At 35.1% G+C, this 21,447-nt stretch overlaps 2 protein-coding genes and 1 pseudogene across 5 annotated transcripts in view; all 3 read left to right on the top strand.

Moving 5' to 3' along the window:
• LOC104778185 (uncharacterized) overlaps nucleotides 1-21,447 on the top strand; it is a 62,375-nt gene that overhangs the window by 13,467 nt on the left and 27,461 nt on the right. The window lies entirely within an intron of this gene.
• LOC104778188 (uncharacterized) lies at nucleotides 4,161-7,497 on the top strand. 3 transcript variants are annotated; one of them, XM_087507037.1, is made up of 10 exons: nucleotides 4,161-4,288; nucleotides 4,489-4,558; nucleotides 5,335-5,446; nucleotides 6,027-6,063; nucleotides 6,156-6,225; nucleotides 6,319-6,423; nucleotides 6,511-6,661; nucleotides 6,782-6,864; nucleotides 6,968-7,061; nucleotides 7,160-7,497. In XM_087507037.1, exons 2-10 carry the CDS (start codon nucleotides 4,495-4,497, stop codon nucleotides 7,242-7,244), a joined length of 801 nt encoding a protein of 266 aa, XP_087363163.1. In that variant the 5' UTR covers nucleotides 4,161-4,288; nucleotides 4,489-4,494; the 3' UTR covers nucleotides 7,245-7,497. The 3 variants fall into 3 exon arrangements, with proteins under 3 accessions (XP_087363163.1, XP_010500884.2, XP_010500881.2); XM_010502582.3 differs by lacking the exon at nucleotides 4,161-4,288 and having other exon boundaries at nucleotides 4,311-5,121; XM_010502579.3 differs by lacking the exon at nucleotides 4,161-4,288 and having other exon boundaries at nucleotides 4,346-4,558.
• On the top strand, nucleotides 15,085-17,389 carry LOC147947837 (uncharacterized; annotated as a pseudogene). Its single transcript, XR_015587498.1, has 9 exons — nucleotides 15,085-15,226; nucleotides 15,323-15,419; nucleotides 15,857-15,893; nucleotides 16,001-16,070; nucleotides 16,179-16,283; nucleotides 16,383-16,515; nucleotides 16,620-16,916; nucleotides 17,031-17,121; nucleotides 17,209-17,389. The product of XR_015587498.1 is annotated as an uncharacterized LOC147947837 (transcript).

Genomic DNA, 21,447 nt, shown 5'->3' with positions numbered 1-21,447 from the left:
TATCAAAAACCAAGTCTACATCCAAGAACTTTTTTAAGGGTTCTATATAATATTTGGTTTTTGATATGTATATTGTATGATAGAAAGTAACAAAAACAAAAAAAAATATGGAGTAAGAAATAACGTATGTGTAATTGTGTATAATGGAATACTGTAAACCGTCTCGGAAAAAGATATTCATACGTTCACAAAATATTATACTTGTGTTGTTTATGCACCGTTCGAAAATTCTAACAATAAACACCTCTCTAGTATCGGTGTTATGCAATGAAGCCAGATTCGGTGTTACATTTTTTATTTTTTTGGGAATAAGACAAGGGAACGAAGATGCCCGAACCAAACAATAATATATAAAGGAAGAAACTCGATTTCCTTAATTGGTGAAGTACTTATTAAACAAACATCCAAAAAAAAAACTCTTATAATAATACCCAAAAAAGGGAATATGTAAACAATAACATACGACGTTAACATCAAAAAGCCGTTTTTATTCTCCAATACTACAAAGATGTATTCCTAAAGCTTCTTCGCTATATGTTGCTTTCTAAGGCTAAAAACAATTGAATCAAAGACATTTTTTTCGAGCTTCCGACTAATTGTGGGGTGAACAAATGTTTTCACAAAATATCCGGGCCTAAACCAACGCAACCAAGTGACTCACGAATGAAATTAAACCCATAACCGTAACGAGTTTTTGTCTGACCCTAAATCTAATACCAATGTGCCACCACACACACAACAAAAGGGTTAATTTGGCCATATACAAAGATTTTGTTTAAATTGTATGTATATAAATTTAATGATCATTTTTTTCTATCTAACACGAGTAACGTTCATTCGATCTTGAGTTATCTCAATAGTTTCTCTACGCAAAATGTGTTTGTTCATGTAAGAAACTAAAATATATGTAAGAAAAATAAACAGTTTTGGTAAAAAGATTTTCAATTAAAACTTTTTTTTTTGCCACCGTATGAACCCAAAACAAAACCTACCAAGAAAATATAAAAATGTCATTATAGAATCGATTCTACCAAATATTTAAAAATGCTTAAAAAAAAAAATCTCAAGAAAACGAACGTTCGAGTTTCTATTCCCTTTCTATTTCAGACAAATCCCCATACCTTTAAAGGTCTACACAGCTTGCCCTCATTATTAACCATCCTTTTCATACATGAACCTTTATTTATTTTGTTCATATGAATCTTTAGAAAGTTTTTACCCTAACACGGTAATGTGTTGGTCTAATAGCATTGCTCGAAACACATATTTAGTTGTTGTGCTGTCTGTGCTGTCTTTTTTTTTTGTTAATCTACGTAGACGATTTTATCTAAGTAATAAGACAAAGATGCAGAAGAGTTAAATCACTAGAGTACTTTAGATTAATATAGTTCTCTAATCTCTCGTGTGTGCTTAAATAATAACATTATTTATTTTGGATAAGTTTATAAAATTGGTCTAAAAACTAATTAAGCAGAAACAATTGTAGGAACCCTAGCTACCTGATTTTGGTTCACTAAAGTCTACTCAATAAAGGCAATTAAGACATATACTTAGCATAATAAAGGTAATTACTCTTAATTAATGTAAAATCACACAACTGCAGTTCTAAATCTATCATGTGTCTTAATTCGACACGCGCAACACCCATTTCTTAATCTATCATTTCAAAGAAAATCTTAGTAATATGTGAAGTTTTGATACATATAGAGATACATAGTGTACGTCTTTAACTATATAATAAGATAAGAGTTTCATCCTAATTAATCAGCATAATTGAAACGCATAAACTTACGTACAATGGCCTTAATTAGCCCTTTAAACCTGCGAACAAGCAAACACTATACACCTTTAAGATACCATTAACGAGTTTAGAGCATTGTAGTGCGGAACGCATCTCTCATCTGTTATATCAAATTTAAAGCAATTTCCAACAAAATATTTTTAATTATGTTAGAATATAAACTTAAATAAACGTTTAACTCAACTTTTATTATTTCGGCTGATTCTACACCCCAACTGAAGTTATTATTTTTTTCGTAAGATAATGGCGGGGGTATAAACAGAGTTGACTAATTAACGATAATACGAAAAAAAAATGTTTGCACTGTACAAATATATTAAATTGCAGATTGTTTCACCTTTGTAAGAAAATATTATTAATCTGATATACGGCATCGCCATCTTTATGCAAAAAAGTTTAATGTCGTATTCCACTAGTGTTTGACTGTTTGTTCACTATAATTTTAGTCAACCAAGTCCATTTATATAATTATTTTCATAGCTGACGACTATCATATTTAGAACCATATGTTCAGATATAGTAATCATTCCGTAAATCTCTAAGAGATTTTTGCGACTAAAGAAATATAATAAAAGACCAAACAAGCACTTCCATTACAATTACAATTTCTGATTTCGATTAGAATAAGTTCTTGTACTGACCCACAAGCTTCAAAGTTTTATCAATCTATAAAATTTGGGAAAATTGAAATGATGGGTGATTGGGCCATGAAGAGTGGATACTATAGGTGACACATGCATTGTGGTGCATGTGCTCAGACCCACTCACCTTTCCCATTATTCTCTTTTCAGGTCACCTCTACAAAAACTTCTCCTTTTCATATATTTTAATGATCAGTTATGTAGGAAATAAAGATTATAAGTGTGTGTGATAGATGAATTCTTGGGAAAGTATAAGAACTAACTTTTATTAAGTTTTACTACGTATAAAAGGGTTTTTAAGGATTATAAAAAACTAACTTTTGATATTATCTCTATTGACAAGATGTAAATTACAGTTGTGATTTTATTGTAAAGTTAGAGTTTATTTTTGTGAAAAAGAAAATGTAGAGCTTAAATATATGCTATTGCAAAATGTTTTGGGTTTATCATGTTGGGTTAAAGTTTGGATTTCATAATTTTAAAGCTTATAATATAAAATACTAGAAAGTTACCACGCGATGCGTGAGTTATAAAATCAAATATTTTGTATATAAAATAAATTTTTCATTAAATTATTTATGAATTGTACATGATATTATTTATATATACCTTGAAAATAATTTAAATATATACATTTATAAGTTTATAATTATGAAGTGTGCATGTTAAAAAAGGAAAATTTTCACAAATTGCATAAAAATAACTTTTCGTTTTAAATTTTTTACATTATTTCTAAATTTCTAAAAATACTAAAATAGCATCATGCTTTTAATCTTATACTATAAATACTAAATCATATCTCTTCAAAGTTATACGCTAAATGTAAAATAGAAAATTCAAACCAAAAACAGATATAGATAACCATTGGAAATTGGTGAATTGTTTTCGGCATAATCACAGATGTAGCAAGGGTTACAGGAAAATAGACATGAGCTATGATTGGTAACTCAAATAATACCAATGCAATATAAAAAGTAATCTTGGTTTTGTACATGTTAATCTACTTGTTAATTTATACCACTTTTAACGACTGACATATATCTATGATGAAAGTATTGAGATTACAATATGTGTATATATATATATATATATAAAATATTTACAATAGATCTATGTAATGTTTTCCCATGTAATCCGAAAGGATGTTGTAAAGTTTGGAAAGTGATTCTAAAAACGCATAAAGAAGTATGTGTGAGAATGCTTCTCTTTTAATATATAAGAGATTCGTTATGAACTGTGCATACCTACTTTCAAATATTTGGCTGTTGGAACTTCAAAATTACTGTTTAATGTCTTCAAAATCTGGTTTACATAAAGGATATAATTTATCTTAAAATATATTACATGCAATTAAAATGCATGATCCACATTATTCTTATTTTTTGTTATTTTTTTTTTGTTTTCATACCTGTTTATTAATTATCATTAAAAATAAATTAAATCATTGTTATCGGTTGTGTATTCGATTCAAGCTTTGTAGTAGAAATTCAATTCTCTTAAATGGTTCGTTCTTAAAATTTATTAACATAAATATTAAAAATCATACTACAAACTGATTTTTTAAAATATTTATAATAATAAATTTTAAGAAACGAACCATTTACGAAAATTAACAAACTATTTTTTTTTTGTGAATTATTTTAATACATTTGTGCGAAATGGGGCTCCTCAGTCCTTGACTCACCGGTACAAAGAAACCCAAAAGATTTGAATCTACTGGTGGGCACAGGGCAATAACCATTATCAATGACAAACAGAACATTACAATGAGCAAAGCGTTGAAATTGATCAAAAAGATTTGTGTCTTTTTCTTCAGTATCTTCTTCACCCCACCTGAAAAATCCAGGTTGGTCTCTTACATTTTTTTCAATACTTGCCATCATTTAGGTAGATCCAAATCTTTATTATATATCCAGTATCCTTAGATAAAACAAAACCCTTAATCAAAACTTAGTTTTTGTTTGCAAGATTTTCTTACAAAGTTTAGAATTTGAGCTTTCTGGTTAATGGGTATCAATCAATCATCTAATTTTATTTTATTTTCAGAAATAAATGATTGAACTGTATATGAAGTTTGTCTTCTTTTACAATTCTGGATTATGCCTTGATGTTTCAGGTAAAAATGTGTATTGTTTATATATAGAATTAATATTCTTATAGGCGCAAAAGTTAAATTGTTGTTTTTTTTTTCCTCCACCACTGCCCACAAGGCATCGATTCTCTCTCTGTTTCTTATTACCGCTAGCTCTCTGATGTGGTTTTAATTTTATTTTTTTTCCCTATATCCCAAAAAGATTTATTTGTTTTCTTGTTTATAAAAAATGCCTAATTTTAATTTCTTTAAACTTATATAAGCACTCCTTTCCCACGGATGCATCCTCTATACGTCTATGGTTTTCTTCTTTCATTCCTTTTCTAGTAGTTTTGGTTAGCTGTTGTACACATTGAAGCATCCTATTGTGAATGATTCAGATTCACTTTTTTTCTTTTATTCCACATTTCCACATCAACCCTTTAATTTGGTGTATATATACCCGTTGCCTTCTCATATATTTAGCATCATCACTTGTTTGTATTTTGAAACTTGAAAGCTCTCTCAGAAGATAAACTACAAAACCTTTAGAGGAGTCGGTACACTTAAACAACAAATGAGTTATTCTCATCAAAGCATGGGTTCTGGTTTGTTTATTTTTTTTTCTCTTCTTGATTGTTCATGTTAATATTATCTTGAAATGTTAGTGATTCTTGTGAACAATTTTTAACCATAAGATAGATTCCAGAGATTAATCTGGGATTTGGCTTGAAGTTTCTCTTGTTATCTCTTTAAAAAAACAAAGATATTCTTTTGCTTGAAACTTGTTTGTGACTCTGTATTTGGTAAAATCTTTGAAGGTAGTAGAAATGCAAGGGGGTACGAATTTGGAAGGACTTATGTTGTGAGGCCGAAAGGAAAGCATCAAGCCACTCTGGTCTGGCTTCACGGTCTTGGTGACAATGGGTCTAGGTAACACTCTTGACATGGCTTCTTTGTATATATTATGGTTCATTTTGTGTGTGTGTGTGTGTGTGTGTCATAGAAGAATTAATCTATCAAAGTAACCTCTTGAAGCTTAGACTCTTGCATGGTGCTTCAACTTTTTTTTTTTTTCATAAGCTTCAACTTTTGGGTGTTTAAATGGAAGAAATGAAAAAAGGTTTTCGAAAGTTATTTTTTGGCATGTTCTCTAATACCAATTTTCACCTACAAATTTTATTTATGCAACTTTTTTTTTTTGCTCTCTTTAAAGTTTGTATTAAAATGTTGTGGCGCCTCAAATAAATATTTAATATTTTCCTTCCTCTCAAAATGTCTTCAGTTAAGTTACATTAAAGTTTGTAATCTGAAAAAAAAAGGTTGTATATACCTTATTCATGGCTTTGAGGGACCACTAGCCTCACTTAGTTTCTAATGCTGGTAGAGAATTTTCTCGTCCCATCTCTCATACTGAAAAGGATATTCCATGTTTTGTGTATTAATCAGAACAAACTCTATTTGAAACATCCATATATGCGTTTCTCACCAATGTCTTTGTTTTTTGCTACAGCTCATCTCAGCTAATGGAAAGCTTGCGTCTTCCAAATGTATGAGTCTGCTAAACATGTTCTGTTAATCTTTTTGGGTCACATTACATTATGTTGAAGTTTCTAATAAAAACATAAATGCTGTTGCACAGGTAAAATGGATTTGTCCAACCGCTCCTTCGCGTCCTGTTTCAAGTCTTGGTGGATTTACCTGCACTGCTTGTAAGATCAGTTCATTCGCTTGAAAACTTCAACAATCATTCTTTCTTGTCTAGAAACTGGAAAAATTGAATTAAACGGTAGTTACATAATCAGGGTTTGACGTTGGGGAAATTTCTGAAGACGGTCATGATGATTTGGAAGGTTTAGATGCCTCAGCTTCACATATTGCTAATCTTTTGTCCGCTGAACCAGCAGATGGTAAATAATCCAAATTCATCTAAACCTGATTTTTCAAAATGCATTAATTAAAGCTAAGCATTGACTTTCTCTTGTGATTTTTGACAGTTCAAGTGGGCATAGGCGGGTTTAGCATGGGAGCAGCGATATCTCTCTACTCCGCGACTTGTTATGCTCTTGGACGTTATGGAACTGGCCATGCTTATCCTATTAACCTACGAGCTGTTGTAGGGCTCAGCGGCTGGCTTCCTGGTTGGAAGTAATGACTCTTCAAGCCCTTTTGTTATACAAACTTTTTGTTCTTTAAATTTTACCTTAATGCTGCATAGTCTTTCTTTCTTTTTGTTTTTACTGGTAGAAGCCTAACTTAAATTTGTAGGATCTTAAGAGGGAAAATTGAATGTTCATATGAGGCTGCAAGGCGTGCCGCATCGTTACCAATCATACTTACGCATGGGACTTGTATGTGAAAAACAAGTCGCTTTGTAAAATATATATATAAAGTTTTCCCGTTTAGTAATGTACACGCTAACCTGACCTTTACCGATTTTTGTGTGTGTCACAGCCGATGATGTGGTTCCTTATAGGTTTGGAGAGAAATCTGCGCAGTCTCTTGGCATGGCTGGATTTCGACAAGCCATGTTTAAACCATACGAAGGGTAATTAAACATCAATGAACACAAAAATTTGATTTGATTTAATCATTTTTTAAGACATACTTATAAGGAGTTTTGGGATTGTATGTGCTAATGTGCAGACTTGGTCACTATACTGTTCCCAAAGAAATGGATGAGGTTGTTCACTGGCTTACAACGAGGCTCGGGCTTGAGGGCTCACGCTAATATTTTACAAACTAAGGTGCATCTAGCTATATAGGCGATACGGTCGACCATAAGAACAAATAAAAACTGGGAGCGCAAAGAAATTAGTGTAGACTTGAGATACTAGTATGTATAATGGTTGGGTTTCTTGGGGTTGAGGGTATATATGTTTGTTCAGGGTTCGTTTTTTTCCTTTGTGATTTCTTTTGTCGTTTGTTCTTTTGTCCATGTTAGATTCTTGATCTTGAATAAAAGGTGGTTTTATGTTTTCCAAGTTCTCTCAGTGACTTCTTAATTGCTGTATTAAGTGCACCCACATTAGTCACATTGGTTGATTCCGTCAAATAACTAATACAAGTAGGAAACAAGTATCGTTTTCACTAGAAGGGAGGTGTCGACCGACACTAGCATTGGTGTCAATCGACACTACCCAAAAGTGTTGATCGATGCTGATTTTTGGTGTCGACCGACACCCACCTAGTGTCAATCGACACTGACTCTGCAACCGCGATCCGCTCGAAGCCAAGAGTCGAATCTCGCTTCCCATCACCTCCAATCCGTCCAAAACTCAGTCCCAAAGCCTTATGAATCCGTAGAAACCCTATAGCAACCATAACAAATAAGAAAAACACCACAAACAACAACAAACAATCAAGACAAAGGAAATCTCAGGCTTTGATCAGCCATGGTCATGCACTCACCTCTTTGCAGGAAGTTTCTAATAAGCAAAATATAACAGAGCTAATTAATATAAAAAAACAAAATCTGGGGTACAATCAAAATAATAATACAAAACAAATGCTATGAAACAATAAATAATAACGAAGATTAATTGCTATTATAAAGTTTACAATAGCAATAACGAAAACGCAATATAAAAAATAACTAATATAGCATAAGGTAAAACCGCTATGTAAAGTGCCATATCTATTATAACGGGCGCAGACATAGCGTTTGTCATAACGCTATGCTTTCCTGTTATAACGTTTTCCGGACGCTATATATGTGACATTTTCTTGTAGTGCAACCATGACGAATCCAACCCTCCTAGCAAGCTTCTAACACGTCCCACAGTCAAGAAACAATCAAGAAATCTCACAAACTCTTCCAAGAACGCTTTCTCCTCTCTTTCTCTCTAACAGCGGCCAAAAACAAACGAAGGCACGACCTAGGTCGTCCTCCCACTTAAATATCACGGTTCAATGGTTTTCCTTAAACCAAACCGACCCAAATCGAAAACTAAGTCAATCTGGTTGAACCAGAAAATATTGGTGTCGACCGGCACCACCCTTGGTGTCGATCGACACCCATCCCCAAAATGCACATTTTGGTTCGCGGATGTTACCTGACCACTCTTCCAATATTTCAAAATGACAACCAAATTTAATAACATAATAATAAGTCACCTATTTGCTACATATATTTTTTTGTGCTTTTTTACTCATCATTAGCTGTCATAGGAGGTAAATTGCGTATTTCAATATATAAAAGCAAAACACTAGTTAATATTACCAATCATAGTTTTCTTCCAATAGCGTGCGTTTTTCCAAAAAAATGAAAGCAACTCATTTGCGTTTTTTAAACCATGATAATACACAATGGACCGCCTTTGTTTATCACACCACCAAATACCCAGCGGATTGTTTCGAAAAACGCACCAAGTACAGTAAAAAACATTTATTTAATTTATGATTAATAAAACAATAATCAACATATTATATTTTTAAAAATGTCTCCATTTCAAACATGTTTCTTAATTTAAACTGTTAAAATCATTCATAAATCATTTACTTTTTAAATGTACCTTTTCACTATTTTTGATATTTTAATGAACAAAAATTTACATGATTAATTCAAAATAAATTTTGTGTTTTAAAGTTCATAAATAATAAATTAAAATACAATTTCACTAACAATAAAGAAAAAAATTACATCTCTAAATATAAAATATGACATATTTGTTTTTAATGTTTATTTATAATATATATTTATAGTATATTATTATATTAGTTATGAATAAAATAATACCAAATCCGCACTGCAAATATATTTTTTACCAATCAAACATTGGCAGTGAATGGAGGCAGATAATTTGCGGTTTTCAAAAAAAAGTAATAAAAACCGCACAAGTACAACCAATCAGAAGAAAAAGTGTTAATGTGCGTTTAAAAAAAAAAGCGGATTGTTCAGCAGATAATACCCATGACGTTTGATGCTATTTGCGTCATTGTGGACCGGTTGACTAAGTCGGCACATTTTCTGGCCATGAAGAAGACTGATGAAACAGCGGTCTTGGCTAAGAAGTATGTGAAGGAGATAGTCAGGTTGCATAGGGTGCCAATGAGCATTGTGTATGCTAGGGATTCTAAGTTCACTTCGGTGTTCTGGAGGGCATTTCAGGCAGATATGGGCACTAAGGTGCATATGAGTACAGCTTATGATGCGGACATCAACCCTACCGCCCAAACCGTTGAACCAGATCATGTACCACATCCTGTACCAGAAGTGCGAGAAGGCCCTGTGACACGATCAAAGGCTAAACAGCTAAGGAAGAGGTTTAACCTAGCTGTTCAAGACATTGTAAGCTCCCTAGGGCTGAAGGACGTCAACTGGTTTGTACCACCATCATGCCGCCACAGCCGAGATGACCACATTGCTGAGGAAGAGCTTGTTGAAGCCTTCACCCAAATGAGCCTGGATCAAACCAGTTCCCCAGGTATGAAACCTCTTTTGGCAGGTCAAGTAACCTCAAGAATCCAAGAGAAGACATTGGATCTGCAAGAGACGTGTGATACAAGCTACACCTCCGATCAAGATAGTGAAGATCAAGATCAAGACATAGAGGACATGAACGAGCATCAAGAGGCTGATCAAGATACTTTAGAGGAAGACCCCTACTTCAGTAAACAAGCCAACAAGCCAGTACAAGACAAGAACCCTGAAGTAGTTCATCGACTAGTACAAGAAGTGGTTTAGAGAACGTCTATTGGACCTTGATCGCATCCAGGTAAGTCCTATTATATATTTTCGATCCTTGCAAGTTCCACCAACCCCAACAACGGCTAGAAGGCGTGCTCATCAAGAGAGATCAAGTTTGCTTTAGTATTTTCTTTTATTAGTTTATTTACTTTCCAAAAACAATGGTTTGTGTTTGATTTTATTTGCTTTCCTTTGTTGCATTATTTTGCATTTATTTTCGGCCTTAGAGCTAGCTGAAGTACTCTTATAAAGTCCTCCTGCAGCAGTTGTACGATTTTTCACCTTTGATATTAATAAAACGCTGAATTTTCTTACTTCTTCTCTTTAAATGTTCTTGAGAGAATAAGCTTGTTCTTTGTCTTGTGTGTAAGATTCCACAAGGCTGAGTTCGTGTATTGTATCAGAGACCAATCACATCTCTGTGGTGTACTTCAATCCGCCAGCACTTCCCCTTTTACCAATCCCACACGAGAGAAGCGACCGCCATTGTGTCAGATCTACATCATCGGCCATCTTTCCTTCACAAGAGAGAAGTGACCGCCAGCTTGTGAAGCCATCATCTCTATCCCGGTATAAGACTCACCACCGAGTCTTGTATCAGCTTATCATCCTCAGACAGATGGGCAGTCAGAGAGGACGATCCAGACGTTGGAGGATTTGCTGAGGATGTGTGTGCTGGATTGGGGTGGCCATTGGGCAGATCACCTGAGCTTAGTAGAGTTTGCTTATAACAACAGTTACCAGGCGAGTATTGGGATGAGTCCTTATGAGGCTTTGTATGGGAAGTCGTGTCGTACACCGTTATGCTGGACTCAGGTGGGGGAGAGGAGCATGTACGGGCAGATTTTGTTCAGGAGACCTCAGAGAAGATTCGGGTTCTCAACTTGAACATAAATGAAACTCAGGATCGGCAGAGGAGTTATGCCGATAGGAGGTGGAGAGATCTTGAGTTTCAGGTGGGAGATAGAGTGTACCTCAAGATGGCCTTGTTGCGGGGTCCGAACAGGTCATTGACAGAGACTAAGTTGAGTCCGAGGTATATGGGTCCGTTTAGAGTGATTGAGTGGGTAGGACCGGTTGCATATAGACTGGAGTTACCTGAGGTTATGCATGCGTTCCACAAATTTTTCTATGTGTCTATGTTGTGAAAGTGTCTCCGTGAGTGTCTCCGTGACGATGATCAGTTGTTGGCTAAGATTACTCAGGATCTTCAGCCTAACATGACATTGGAGGCGAGACCAGTGAGGATTCTCGAGAGGAGGATCAAGGAACTTTGGAAGTAGAAGATTCCTTTGATGAGAGTCCTTTGGGACTGTGATTGTGTTGAGGAGCAGACTTGGGAGCCAGAGGTGAGGATAAAGGCACGGTTCAAGAAGTGGTTCGAGAAGCAGGTCGCGACTTGAACTTGTCTATCCTTGTCCCAGTTGTAGTTTGTGGCTGGAGCGGGAATGGAGTATTCCAACCCATCTCTCTTTTTTACTTGGTCGCTTAGGGGTGGTTGGTTGTGCGACTAAGTAACAAGACGAGGTAGTGTTCGGGATATGAAGTTCCCGGAGCCGTGGTTAAGAAGGAAAGTTTCTAAAAGTGGAAAGTTTTAAAAATGGAAAGTTTTATGTGTGTTAGAATTTGTCTATTTTTAGTGGTTGTGAGCCTTTGAGAGGATTGTGTAGCCTTTGTGGCGTGCTGTTTAGCCATTGTGTGGCCTTTGTGGCGGGGTGATTAGACGTGTGTGGCCTTTGTGGCGGGCTGTTTAGCCATTGTGTGGCCTATGTGGCGGGCTGTTTAGACATTGTGTGGCCTTTGTGGTGGGCTGTTTAGCCAATTGTGTGGCCTTTGTGGCGGGCTGTTTAGCCAATGTTGCCTATTTAGGCGGTTCTTCGGGATGTATGGTCTTCGTGACGGTCCTTCGAGACAAGTGATCTTCGTGACGGTCCTTCGGGACAAGTGGTCTTTGTGACGGTCCTTCGGGACGAGTGGTCTTCGTGACGGTTCTACGGGACGAGCGGTCTTTGTGACGGTCCTGTTTAGGACGATTGTTGGCCTTCGTGGCCGTCCTGTTTAGGACATTTGTTTGGCCTTTGTGGCGGTCCTGTTTAGGACATTTGTTTGGCCTTTGTGGTGGTCCTGTTTAGAACATTTTTTTGACCATGTGGCGGCCTGTGGGGCATTGAGATGATCCTTTCGTGGTCATGAGGTATTCCAGTGAGGGGATATGTGGCTGGTGGGGCATTGTGTTTGTTCTACACGAGTCACAGGAAGGAAACCTGGATGGGGATAGGGCTCAGACGTGTTCAGAATTGTTTGCTCACGACTCTTAGGGGACTTCGGTTCTCCTAGTACTGTCATATTCTAAGGCTTTGTGGCTTGAGAGTATGGTTGGTATATCGACTTTGGATGATGATCCGGGGGCGCGCTGTAGGGTGGCAACTCGAGAGATGAGTATTTGACTTCCTTATGTGTTATGGCATGCGGGCTTAGGCCCAATGAGGAGCCAATGTTATGGCATGCAGACTTCAGCCTGATGATGAGCCAATAAAAACACAAGGTTTAGGCCTATGAGTAAAAGAAAGTCCAAAAGTCGAGACAAAATAATGCATGGAACGAGAGTTTATCGCCTAGAGGTGACCTTTCGTAGATCGGTCGGAGGAGTGGGGGCTGTAGAGACGGTTGCACAGGAGTCCTTGACTGATGGTTGTTCGAGATTCGAGGAAGAATCTATGTTGGTGGGGGAGAATTGTAACATCTGCAAACCGGAATCCTGGTTTAGAGGTGCATTGGTCGATGCAAGGTCTCGTTTGTGCGTTTTGACTTAAGTAAAACGTTGTGTTTAGGGTTAGGGAAAAACCCTTAAGTCGAGTTTTTGTCTCATTAGTCATGTTGAGCCGCTTTTGAGAGAAAAGAAGGAGAGAAATGTGTTTTTGAGTGTTCTTGAGGATTCTTGGTGATTTGGAGACGTTTCTGTAGAGATATGTAGCTTAGATTGTTGCAGGAGCTTCCTAGGAGCGTGTTCTTGCTTGTTTGTGGCTCAGAATCTTACGTGGAAAAGGTAATTGCATGACCATGGCTTATCTAAGCTGGAGATTTCTTTGATCTGCTTGTTTATGTGTTGTGTGGCATGTTAGAATGATATTTTGGACTTTGTGAGAAGCTTCGGGGGAAACGATGTTCGGCATGTGCGATGCACTTTGTTTGTCGATCGATGCAATGCGAGGACGCCACAGATTGACCTAGGAGCATCGGTCGATGCCATGTGGAGGCGTTGGTCGATGCAATTAGGGTTTTCGCGTAATGTCGAGCATGCATCGGTCGATGCAGTGTGAGTGTCGGTCAATGCAAGTGAACCTTCTGTCGGTCGATGCAAGCTTGTGTTGGTCGATGCAACCCCAGTTAGTGTCGGTCGATGCATGGTTGGTGTCGGTCGATGCATGGTTGGTGTTTGTCGATGCAGAGTCCTGGTTTTTTGTTGGTTGATTATTGATTGTCTCTAACCATCAACCAACAATCAATAATCAACCAACAAAAAACGGGTCGGGTCGAGAACCTTACTAGCTGTAGAGTATTTATTTATATTATTATTAGAACTTATTATTTATTTAAAAAAAACGGGTCAGGTCGAAAACTTTACTAAAATGTCAAGATATATCAAAAAAGACATTATTAAAATGTCAAGATATTTCAAAAAGGAAATTGCTAAAATGTCAAGATATTTTTTGCGTATATAATTTTGAGAGGAATGAGTGGCTATTGTCAGTTTTTTAACTATAAGATTAAGAAAACTTTACTTTATTATACAAAAATAAAGAAATACACTAAGATAATGTTGGTTAAATAAAAAAAATTATAGAATTTACAAATATATGTGAGGTTTGAGATATGAGGGTTATTGAGATGTGTGTCTTTTTGTTATGAGGAAAATTGGAGTTAGAAGCCTATTATAAATTCATTATTTAATTAGGTAGTTAATTCACTAATCCTTATATCAATTTATATTTATAAGGAGTCATATAAGCTATATGAGAGTTACAAAATGTAATAAACACATATTAACATATTTTAATATTTATTATGTTTCTAATTGTTATTAGTTATTTATTACAATATTAATAATACTATTGAAGTTACAAAAGTGTCAACATATAACATAAGTAAATGAAATTTAGTAGCTTAAAGATGTATATGATCATAATATGAGAGTTACAATATATGTGATATAATTTGAAATTTAGTAAAATATGTGAGAAGATTCCCCAAAAATACATTTATTATTTTAGTCAATATAACTATAAATATATGATAGAAATTTAAACCTAATCAAATTAATATGAGAGTTACAAAATATGTGATAGAATATGAAATTTAATAAAATATGTGAGAAGGTTCATAAATACTTACATTTATAATTTTTCAAATATTAATTGTTAATGTAGCTAATAATATCTATTAGGAATTACAAGCAAAACAAATTAAAGAATAAGTTGAACAACTTATAATGTATAATATCAAACTATATTTTGTCTTAAATATAAATATAAATAAAATAATGTATATCATATAAAGTTAATTGAAAAAAATAGACTAAAAATATTAAAGAGAAAATGACACATGTTGCAAGAAGAGATTGCCAAATGACAACTTCTTAGAGAAAAAGAAAAATCATTATTTTAGGACAATATATTACACAAATTAAAAATAGATTAAACATCTTATAATTGATAATATCAAATTATATTTTGTCTTAAATATAAATAAGATAATGTATGTCATAAAAAGTTAATTGAAATAAATACACAAGAGAAAATAACACATGTTGCAAGAATAGAGTGTCAAAAGAGAATCTGCTATCATAATAAGATGATTTTTTTTTGTTAAACAATATTTTTTCATGCACCCAACTTTTAATGATAAGATTTTATATCTTAACACTCCTTTGATTATAAATACACAATACCTTCCTCTTAAAATCTCCATCTCTAGCTAAAAGTTCTTTGAAGAAAGTGATTATTTTATCAAAAACATGGCTTTTCGTATGTTTTTCCTTCTTCATTAATTGTTCAAATTTATTTTTCTGTAGTTACTTCTCTGATTAGAATTGATATATTAAACTTTTACAATATGTATAGATAGTACTGATTATGGAGACTGTGAAATTGTATGGCCAACAGAAGTTCACAAGGCCACTATACTCTGGCTTCACGACATCGGGGAGAATTGCAACGAGTACACAATCACATACTTTACTTTTTATTTTATTTATATATAAATATGATTCTTTTTTTTCAAGTATCTAAGTAACCTATTTCGTTATAACAAAAGTTTAAAACAAGTGACATCTTCTACTAATAGAGTAATTTATAAACATTTTTGGACAATTTTCAACTGAAAAGTATTTTTAAAAGTTGACTTTGACATGTTCTACAAATATTATGATTTGATTTGAAGTGTTATTTGTATATAACTTTATTTCCTTTTTAGTATTAAAATATTGGTGACTTAACAAGAATAATTAATAACTTTTCTTTGTTGTACCATTTCACATAAATTTCATTTCTTATGTTCTCACTTCACTAAAGTTATATATACGTAAAATCGTGTTTTCTCTGTACTTGAAGTGTATCTCTGATCACTCTATATATGTCTATTCTTTCTGCATGCAGCTGAGGTAATTTTGCACGTCGAATGAATCTTCCAAATGTACGTCCATGCAGATGTTAAATTTTGCCATATAAATGTTTTCTACTTTTTGTCAAACAGAAACTCAATTGAAATTTCTAATTAGAATTTATGATTTTTATGCATAGGTAAAATGGATTTGTCCGACTGCTCCAATACGTCCCATTACTTTATTCGGTGGAACAGAAACTACTGCTTGTAAGATATACTAGTTGGCTTCAAACTTCAGAAAGACACTAGTATTAATTAATGTCTTCTAAAATTTAAATTAAAAACTAATAGCATGCATTGTATATAAAATTTTAGGGGCCGATGTCAGCGAAATTTCTGAGAACATGGAAGAAGATACAGATTCTTTAAATTTTGTTTCTTCATTTGTTATTAGCCTTCTACAATATGAACCAAACGATGGTAACCCATAATCATCAACATTCAAAACATAGCATGCTTAGTTTTATAGTATGCATCAAATTTTTATATCAAATCTATTAATCCAATTGGTTTTGATAGTCATGATAGGACTAGGAGGTTTCGGCTTGGGTGCAGCGGTAGGTCTCTACTATGTGTCTTCTTATATCACAGGAATGCCAAATATACCCCTACGATTTATGGTTGGAATCAATGGCTGGCTTCCCGCTTGGAGGTAGGCTCGTTTTAAACCGTAACGTCAGTATTTGTAAGAAAACTTAAGTTACAAAAATTTTAGACGTGGTATAAACCTAAATCAATCTTTTTTTTTTGTTAAAGGATTTTCTTGAATTATAAATCGATTACAAAGGAGCCTACATAACCATTCTAGTAGTAAGATACAGAAAGAGAGGGAAGGCTAGCCTTAGCTAGAGAAAGAAACAGAAACAGAAGATTACAGACGGGGAAAGAAGAAGAGAAGAGAAGAGAATAAAAGATATCCATTTCCCAGTTGGTGAATCTCACTAGTGCCTAACCTAAATCAATCTTGCAGAAACTTACTTCAAAACATGACATATAATTATGGGTCCCCAAGTCTTGCTCCATCGTTACCAATCTTACTTACACACGGAAATTGTATGTGCATATTGTCATCTACAGATCTACATTACAATTTAGATATCAATTCCAAGAGGATGCTGATTCTTTTTAATTATCCTTTTTTTTTTGTTTTCTCTGTGTGTTTCACAGCTGATAGTGTAGTTCCCTTCCAATTTGGATTCACATGTGCTCAGACTCTTAGCACGGCTGGATTTCCAGTTACATTTCTACCAAACGACGGGTCTCTAAACATGAAATTAACTTCACTTTTTTATTTGATTTAATTTTACTACTTCTGAATCTAATTTTGGGGTTATGCCTTGTGTAGGGATCATTATCCAATATCTTTCCAAGTAATCAATGATGTTCGCTTATGGCTCACAAATAATTTCCAACTCTAAGGTCAATAATGCTCACCACTGCGAAGAGAAAGGAATTGGAGAACAAAACTATCATACAATATACTACATTCATTTTTAAATTTCTCATTTTTTGTTCATAATAATTAATACATATATGAATATTATATTATATAAACTACATTTAAACAAAACTAATTACTATATAAGATCTAAGTTATATAATTACCTAGACATGCAACTTTGATGAGATGTCAATTTACCTAAAAATGGTTTTCCTTTCTTTTATTCATATGATGTTTTATAGATTATTGGATTGTGTTCCACCCAAATATGTTGTTTTGGTTTTTGACTCTTTAATTTATATTGTAGACCAATCAAACAAATACTTTTTTTTGGTCAACATCAAACAAATACTAAGTAAACAAAATATTGTTAACTACTTTAAATAGATTATGCCTCTGAGTGTGAAACTTTGTTATGATATAAATTGTGTTCCACCCGATTTAGTATAGGATATTTGCCATCCATCCAACTTTTCTAAAAGGTGTGATTTTGTCAACTTTTTACAAAGGTTTGATTTTGTCAACTTTTAATATTAATATTTTTCTTTCATAAGGCTCCTTTCTTGATTTAAAAAAAAAAAAAAAAACACTCATTTCTTTTATAAATACACAATGTTCTTCCCTTGCCTTCTCTTATATCTTTCATCTCTAGTGAAACCTCTTCTCATCAAAACATTGGCTTCTCTGGTTCTGGTTCAAAAAAAAAAAAAAAACATTGGTTTCTCTGGTTTTGGTTCAAAAAGAAAGGAAACATTGGCTTCTGGTTCGTTTTTTTTTTCTTCCATAGTTATCAAATTATTTGACAATTTATTCTCATATGGTCTATGAGTAGAACTCATGAGTGAATTTGCGTACAGACAAAAAAATTTGGACAAACTTACTCTACTCGGCCCTCAGAGTCACTATTGTCTGGCTACACGACGTCGGATTCACAGGCTACTGGTAACACTCTTGCATACTATATATATCGTTTTATTTATAAACATGATTTAAAAGTACTTGAGCTTTTAACTCTTTTTTTGGGTCCTTAAGACCATCTCTATTGCATAATTTGTCTTGGATATCTTAACATAAATTTAATTATAAAATAGTAATATATTCTCTTATAGATATAGTGTCTTAAAAACAATAACATGCTCAATAAAAAAAATTTAGATATAGTGTCTCACATTCTCCCAAAAAATTATCTTACAATATTAATATATATATTTAAAATTATATATTAAGCCACCCTCCTTAATATATCTAATGGAACTGGTTTAAGGTCCTTCTTTAGTCAAAAGTAGAATTTTGACATGATTTGCAAAACCTAATTTTAACAGATATTTTATTTTTGGAAAACTTTTTATGCATTTAAATGTTTGTGGTATGACAAAAATGATATAAAGTTTGTTTCATTAATTTTTTTATTACATTATTATTATTTTTTAGTAAAAGAAATGTACTTTATTCTCACTATATATATGTCTATTATATATGCAGCTCACTTCAGGCTTTCCAAAATTTGAGGCATCTTAATGTATGGATCCATTAACATACAAGTTTCCCCATGCAATGAACTTGATTTCCTTATAGGCAAAATAAAATTTTAATTTAATTTGAAGTTTCTAATCAAAATTAATGATTTTTCATAGATAAAATGGATTTGCCCGTGTAACATCCGTGAACCAAAAATTGAATTTTTTGTAGGGGTGTCGATCGACATTGCTTGTGGTGTCGGTCGACACCATGCACGGTTGGTCAAATCGGTATGATTTTAGTTCTCCGGTTCGCGTGATAGGTTTAGGGAAGCCTTAGAATTGAGTTTATAAGGGAGAACTCGACTTACTCCGTCTTTTGGAGTCGTTTTTACACTTTTAAAGAGAAAAGAAGAAAGGAGAATTTCAAGAGACTGTTCTTGAGGCTTCTGCGAGATGTTTTTTTCCTGTGAATGAGATTTCTTCATGGAAGGTGTGGATTCAAGGCTAAGGACATGGTGGGAAGGTTGTTGTGGTGCTAGCTTCGTCGTTGGGGCATAGATCTCGTTGTTTGGCTAAGTTGAGTGCATGACCATGGCTTATCTAAGCTAAGATCTCTGTTTATGGACTTTGTTTGTTGTGTGGTAGTTTCTTTTGGTTGTTTGTGGGTTTTTCGTGGTTTTTGAGGTTTGGATTCGTTCCTGGGATCGTGTGGGACGAAAAGGAGAAGCTTGGAGGCGAGACTCGGAGGTTCTGCTTGAAGGAAATCGCTGCTCGGCATCGGTGTCGGTCAACACCAATATGGTGTCGGTCGACACAAACGCGAGGACGACTCAGGGACTTGGCGAGCGTCGGTCGACACCTTGTGGAGGTGTCGGTCGACATCGTTAGGGATTCGGGAGTGTCGAGCAAGTGTCGGTCGACACCAGATGACCAGTGTCAGTCGACACCAGATGACCAGTGTCGGTCGACACCCTTCTGCAGGGACCGGTTTATGTCATGTTGCTTTGTGCATGTTTTCCTGGTTTGTTCTATTGTTGTTGTTTGTGCCATGAGAGTTCTTATTGCTCGTGTGTATAGCCCAGCATATAGAAGGATTGCCTCACTAAGTATTTCTGGTAATACTTACGCCTCTCTTTTGTGTTGTGGGGTAGGTAAAGGCAAAGTGTGATCGTGGGATCAAGGCTATGAAGAGGAGGATGTTCTATAGGCTCGGTGGGTTGCTTTGTGTCTTTTTTAGGATGCTAGAGTGGAACTTAGTGGTCTAGAACGGATGCTAGGATTGCTGGTTTATGATTTGTTTTATGTTCTAGATTGTTGTTGGATGGATATTATGTTATTTCTTTAATGGTTATTGATTATTGGAGTTGAATTATATGTTATCTGCGGTTGCTGATGATTGGGGGTAGGTTGCTAGTGAGTATGGGATCACTAGATATTAGGTTAAAAAAAATGGGTCGGATTGTTTCAGTATGGTATCAAAGCCTATACGGTTCTAGGTACGGGTTCGCTATGTGCTTTGCGTTGTGGATGTTAGATTGAATGCTTGTGTGTGACATGGGGTCCTAGAACATCCTCTTCGAGAATACTTTGTGATTCCACGGTGAGTTGTGTTCTTTGTGTAGTTAGGGTCGTTTTGTTTGCTTAGCCTTCTGTTCTTGGTGATACAGATGGTTAGCTGAGGGTACCACTCCCGGTAACCGCTGCAACAACTGTTTCAACAAGCCCGCAAGATCAACGCCTCCTATAGGGGATCCACCTGCTGGGACTCCCGCACCCGGAACCCTAGAATCACCAGCCAACCCAACACCGACACCGCCTACACCGACTCCATCAGCGCCTACGGTCCTGTCAGTACCCCCCCCCCCCCCCCCGACCACACTCATGGACCCCTCCTGAAAGCCCTGCGACTCGCCAACACCCTCAGCTGCCATACTCTGCTCCACAGCATCATTAACCACTGGGGCTCTGCCCCTACCACGACCACGTCCGCGTCCACGACCACGTCCGCGTCCTCGACCATGACCAGCAACATTACAAACAAGTTCATTTATGTCAATAAACACCCTAGACATCTAATCTTTTAGGCTAGGAAGGAAAATCATTGATACTAGTTGGTAAGACATTTCATCAAACACCTTGTGGGTGTGGAAATGCCTAAATTCTAATGCCAGATGATCGGTAACCAATTAGCATTAAGAATCCTAATCCAAACGGGAAACATACAAATCCAAGCTTACTAAGATTCTCCACCTAATCTATCCCATCTTCAAAAACACTAACACTACTCAAACCCAGAAAACATGATACTTAAGTATACAAACCCTGAAAACATTAAAGCCCTAGGATAGAGCAATATTGATCAAAGAAACAAGTGCAAAAACAAAATAGATCTAGAGAAATTTTGATTACAAAGTCAGAACGTTTTTATGTGGCTATAGATAAAACCCTAGGATAAACGCAATGTCCTTTGGGTAAAGCCAAAGAGAGTATTTATAGAAAAAGTAGAAAACCCTAAAACACAAAACGACAATATAGAGAGGTGGTTCAAGAATCCGGTTGGATGAGTCGGAGCGTCTCTCTTCATGATGTGTGCGGTCGAGTCAGAGGTGTTATGCTTCTCTGGTGCTCAACTCATGTATCCTCGTCCATTACTCGTGGTCGAGTCGGAGCGCGTCCCTTCAGC

This window comes from Camelina sativa, chromosome 3 (genome assembly GCF_030686135.1).
Source record: "Camelina sativa cultivar CO46 ecotype springtype chromosome 3, ASM3068613v1".
Taxonomy (NCBI): Eukaryota; Viridiplantae; Streptophyta; class Magnoliopsida; order Brassicales; family Brassicaceae; genus Camelina; species Camelina sativa.
This window is presented reverse-complemented; position numbering and strand designations above follow the sequence as displayed.

What these genes read in the sequence shown, in the direction of transcription:
- LOC104778188 (XM_087507037.1), top strand. Translation starts at nt 4,495, where the DNA reads ATGATTGAACTGTATATGAAGTTTGTCTTCTTTTACAATTCTGGATTA. An exon ending in AAAGCTTGCGTCTTCCAAAT is followed by an intron (nt 6,064 to 6,155) that starts GTATGAGTCTGC and finishes GCTGTTGCACAG; the next exon opens with GTAAAATGGATTTGTCCAAC. An exon ending in CATACTTACGCATGGGACTT is followed by an intron (nt 6,865 to 6,967) that starts GTATGTGAAAAA and finishes TGTGTGTCACAG; the next exon opens with CCGATGATGTGGTTCCTTAT.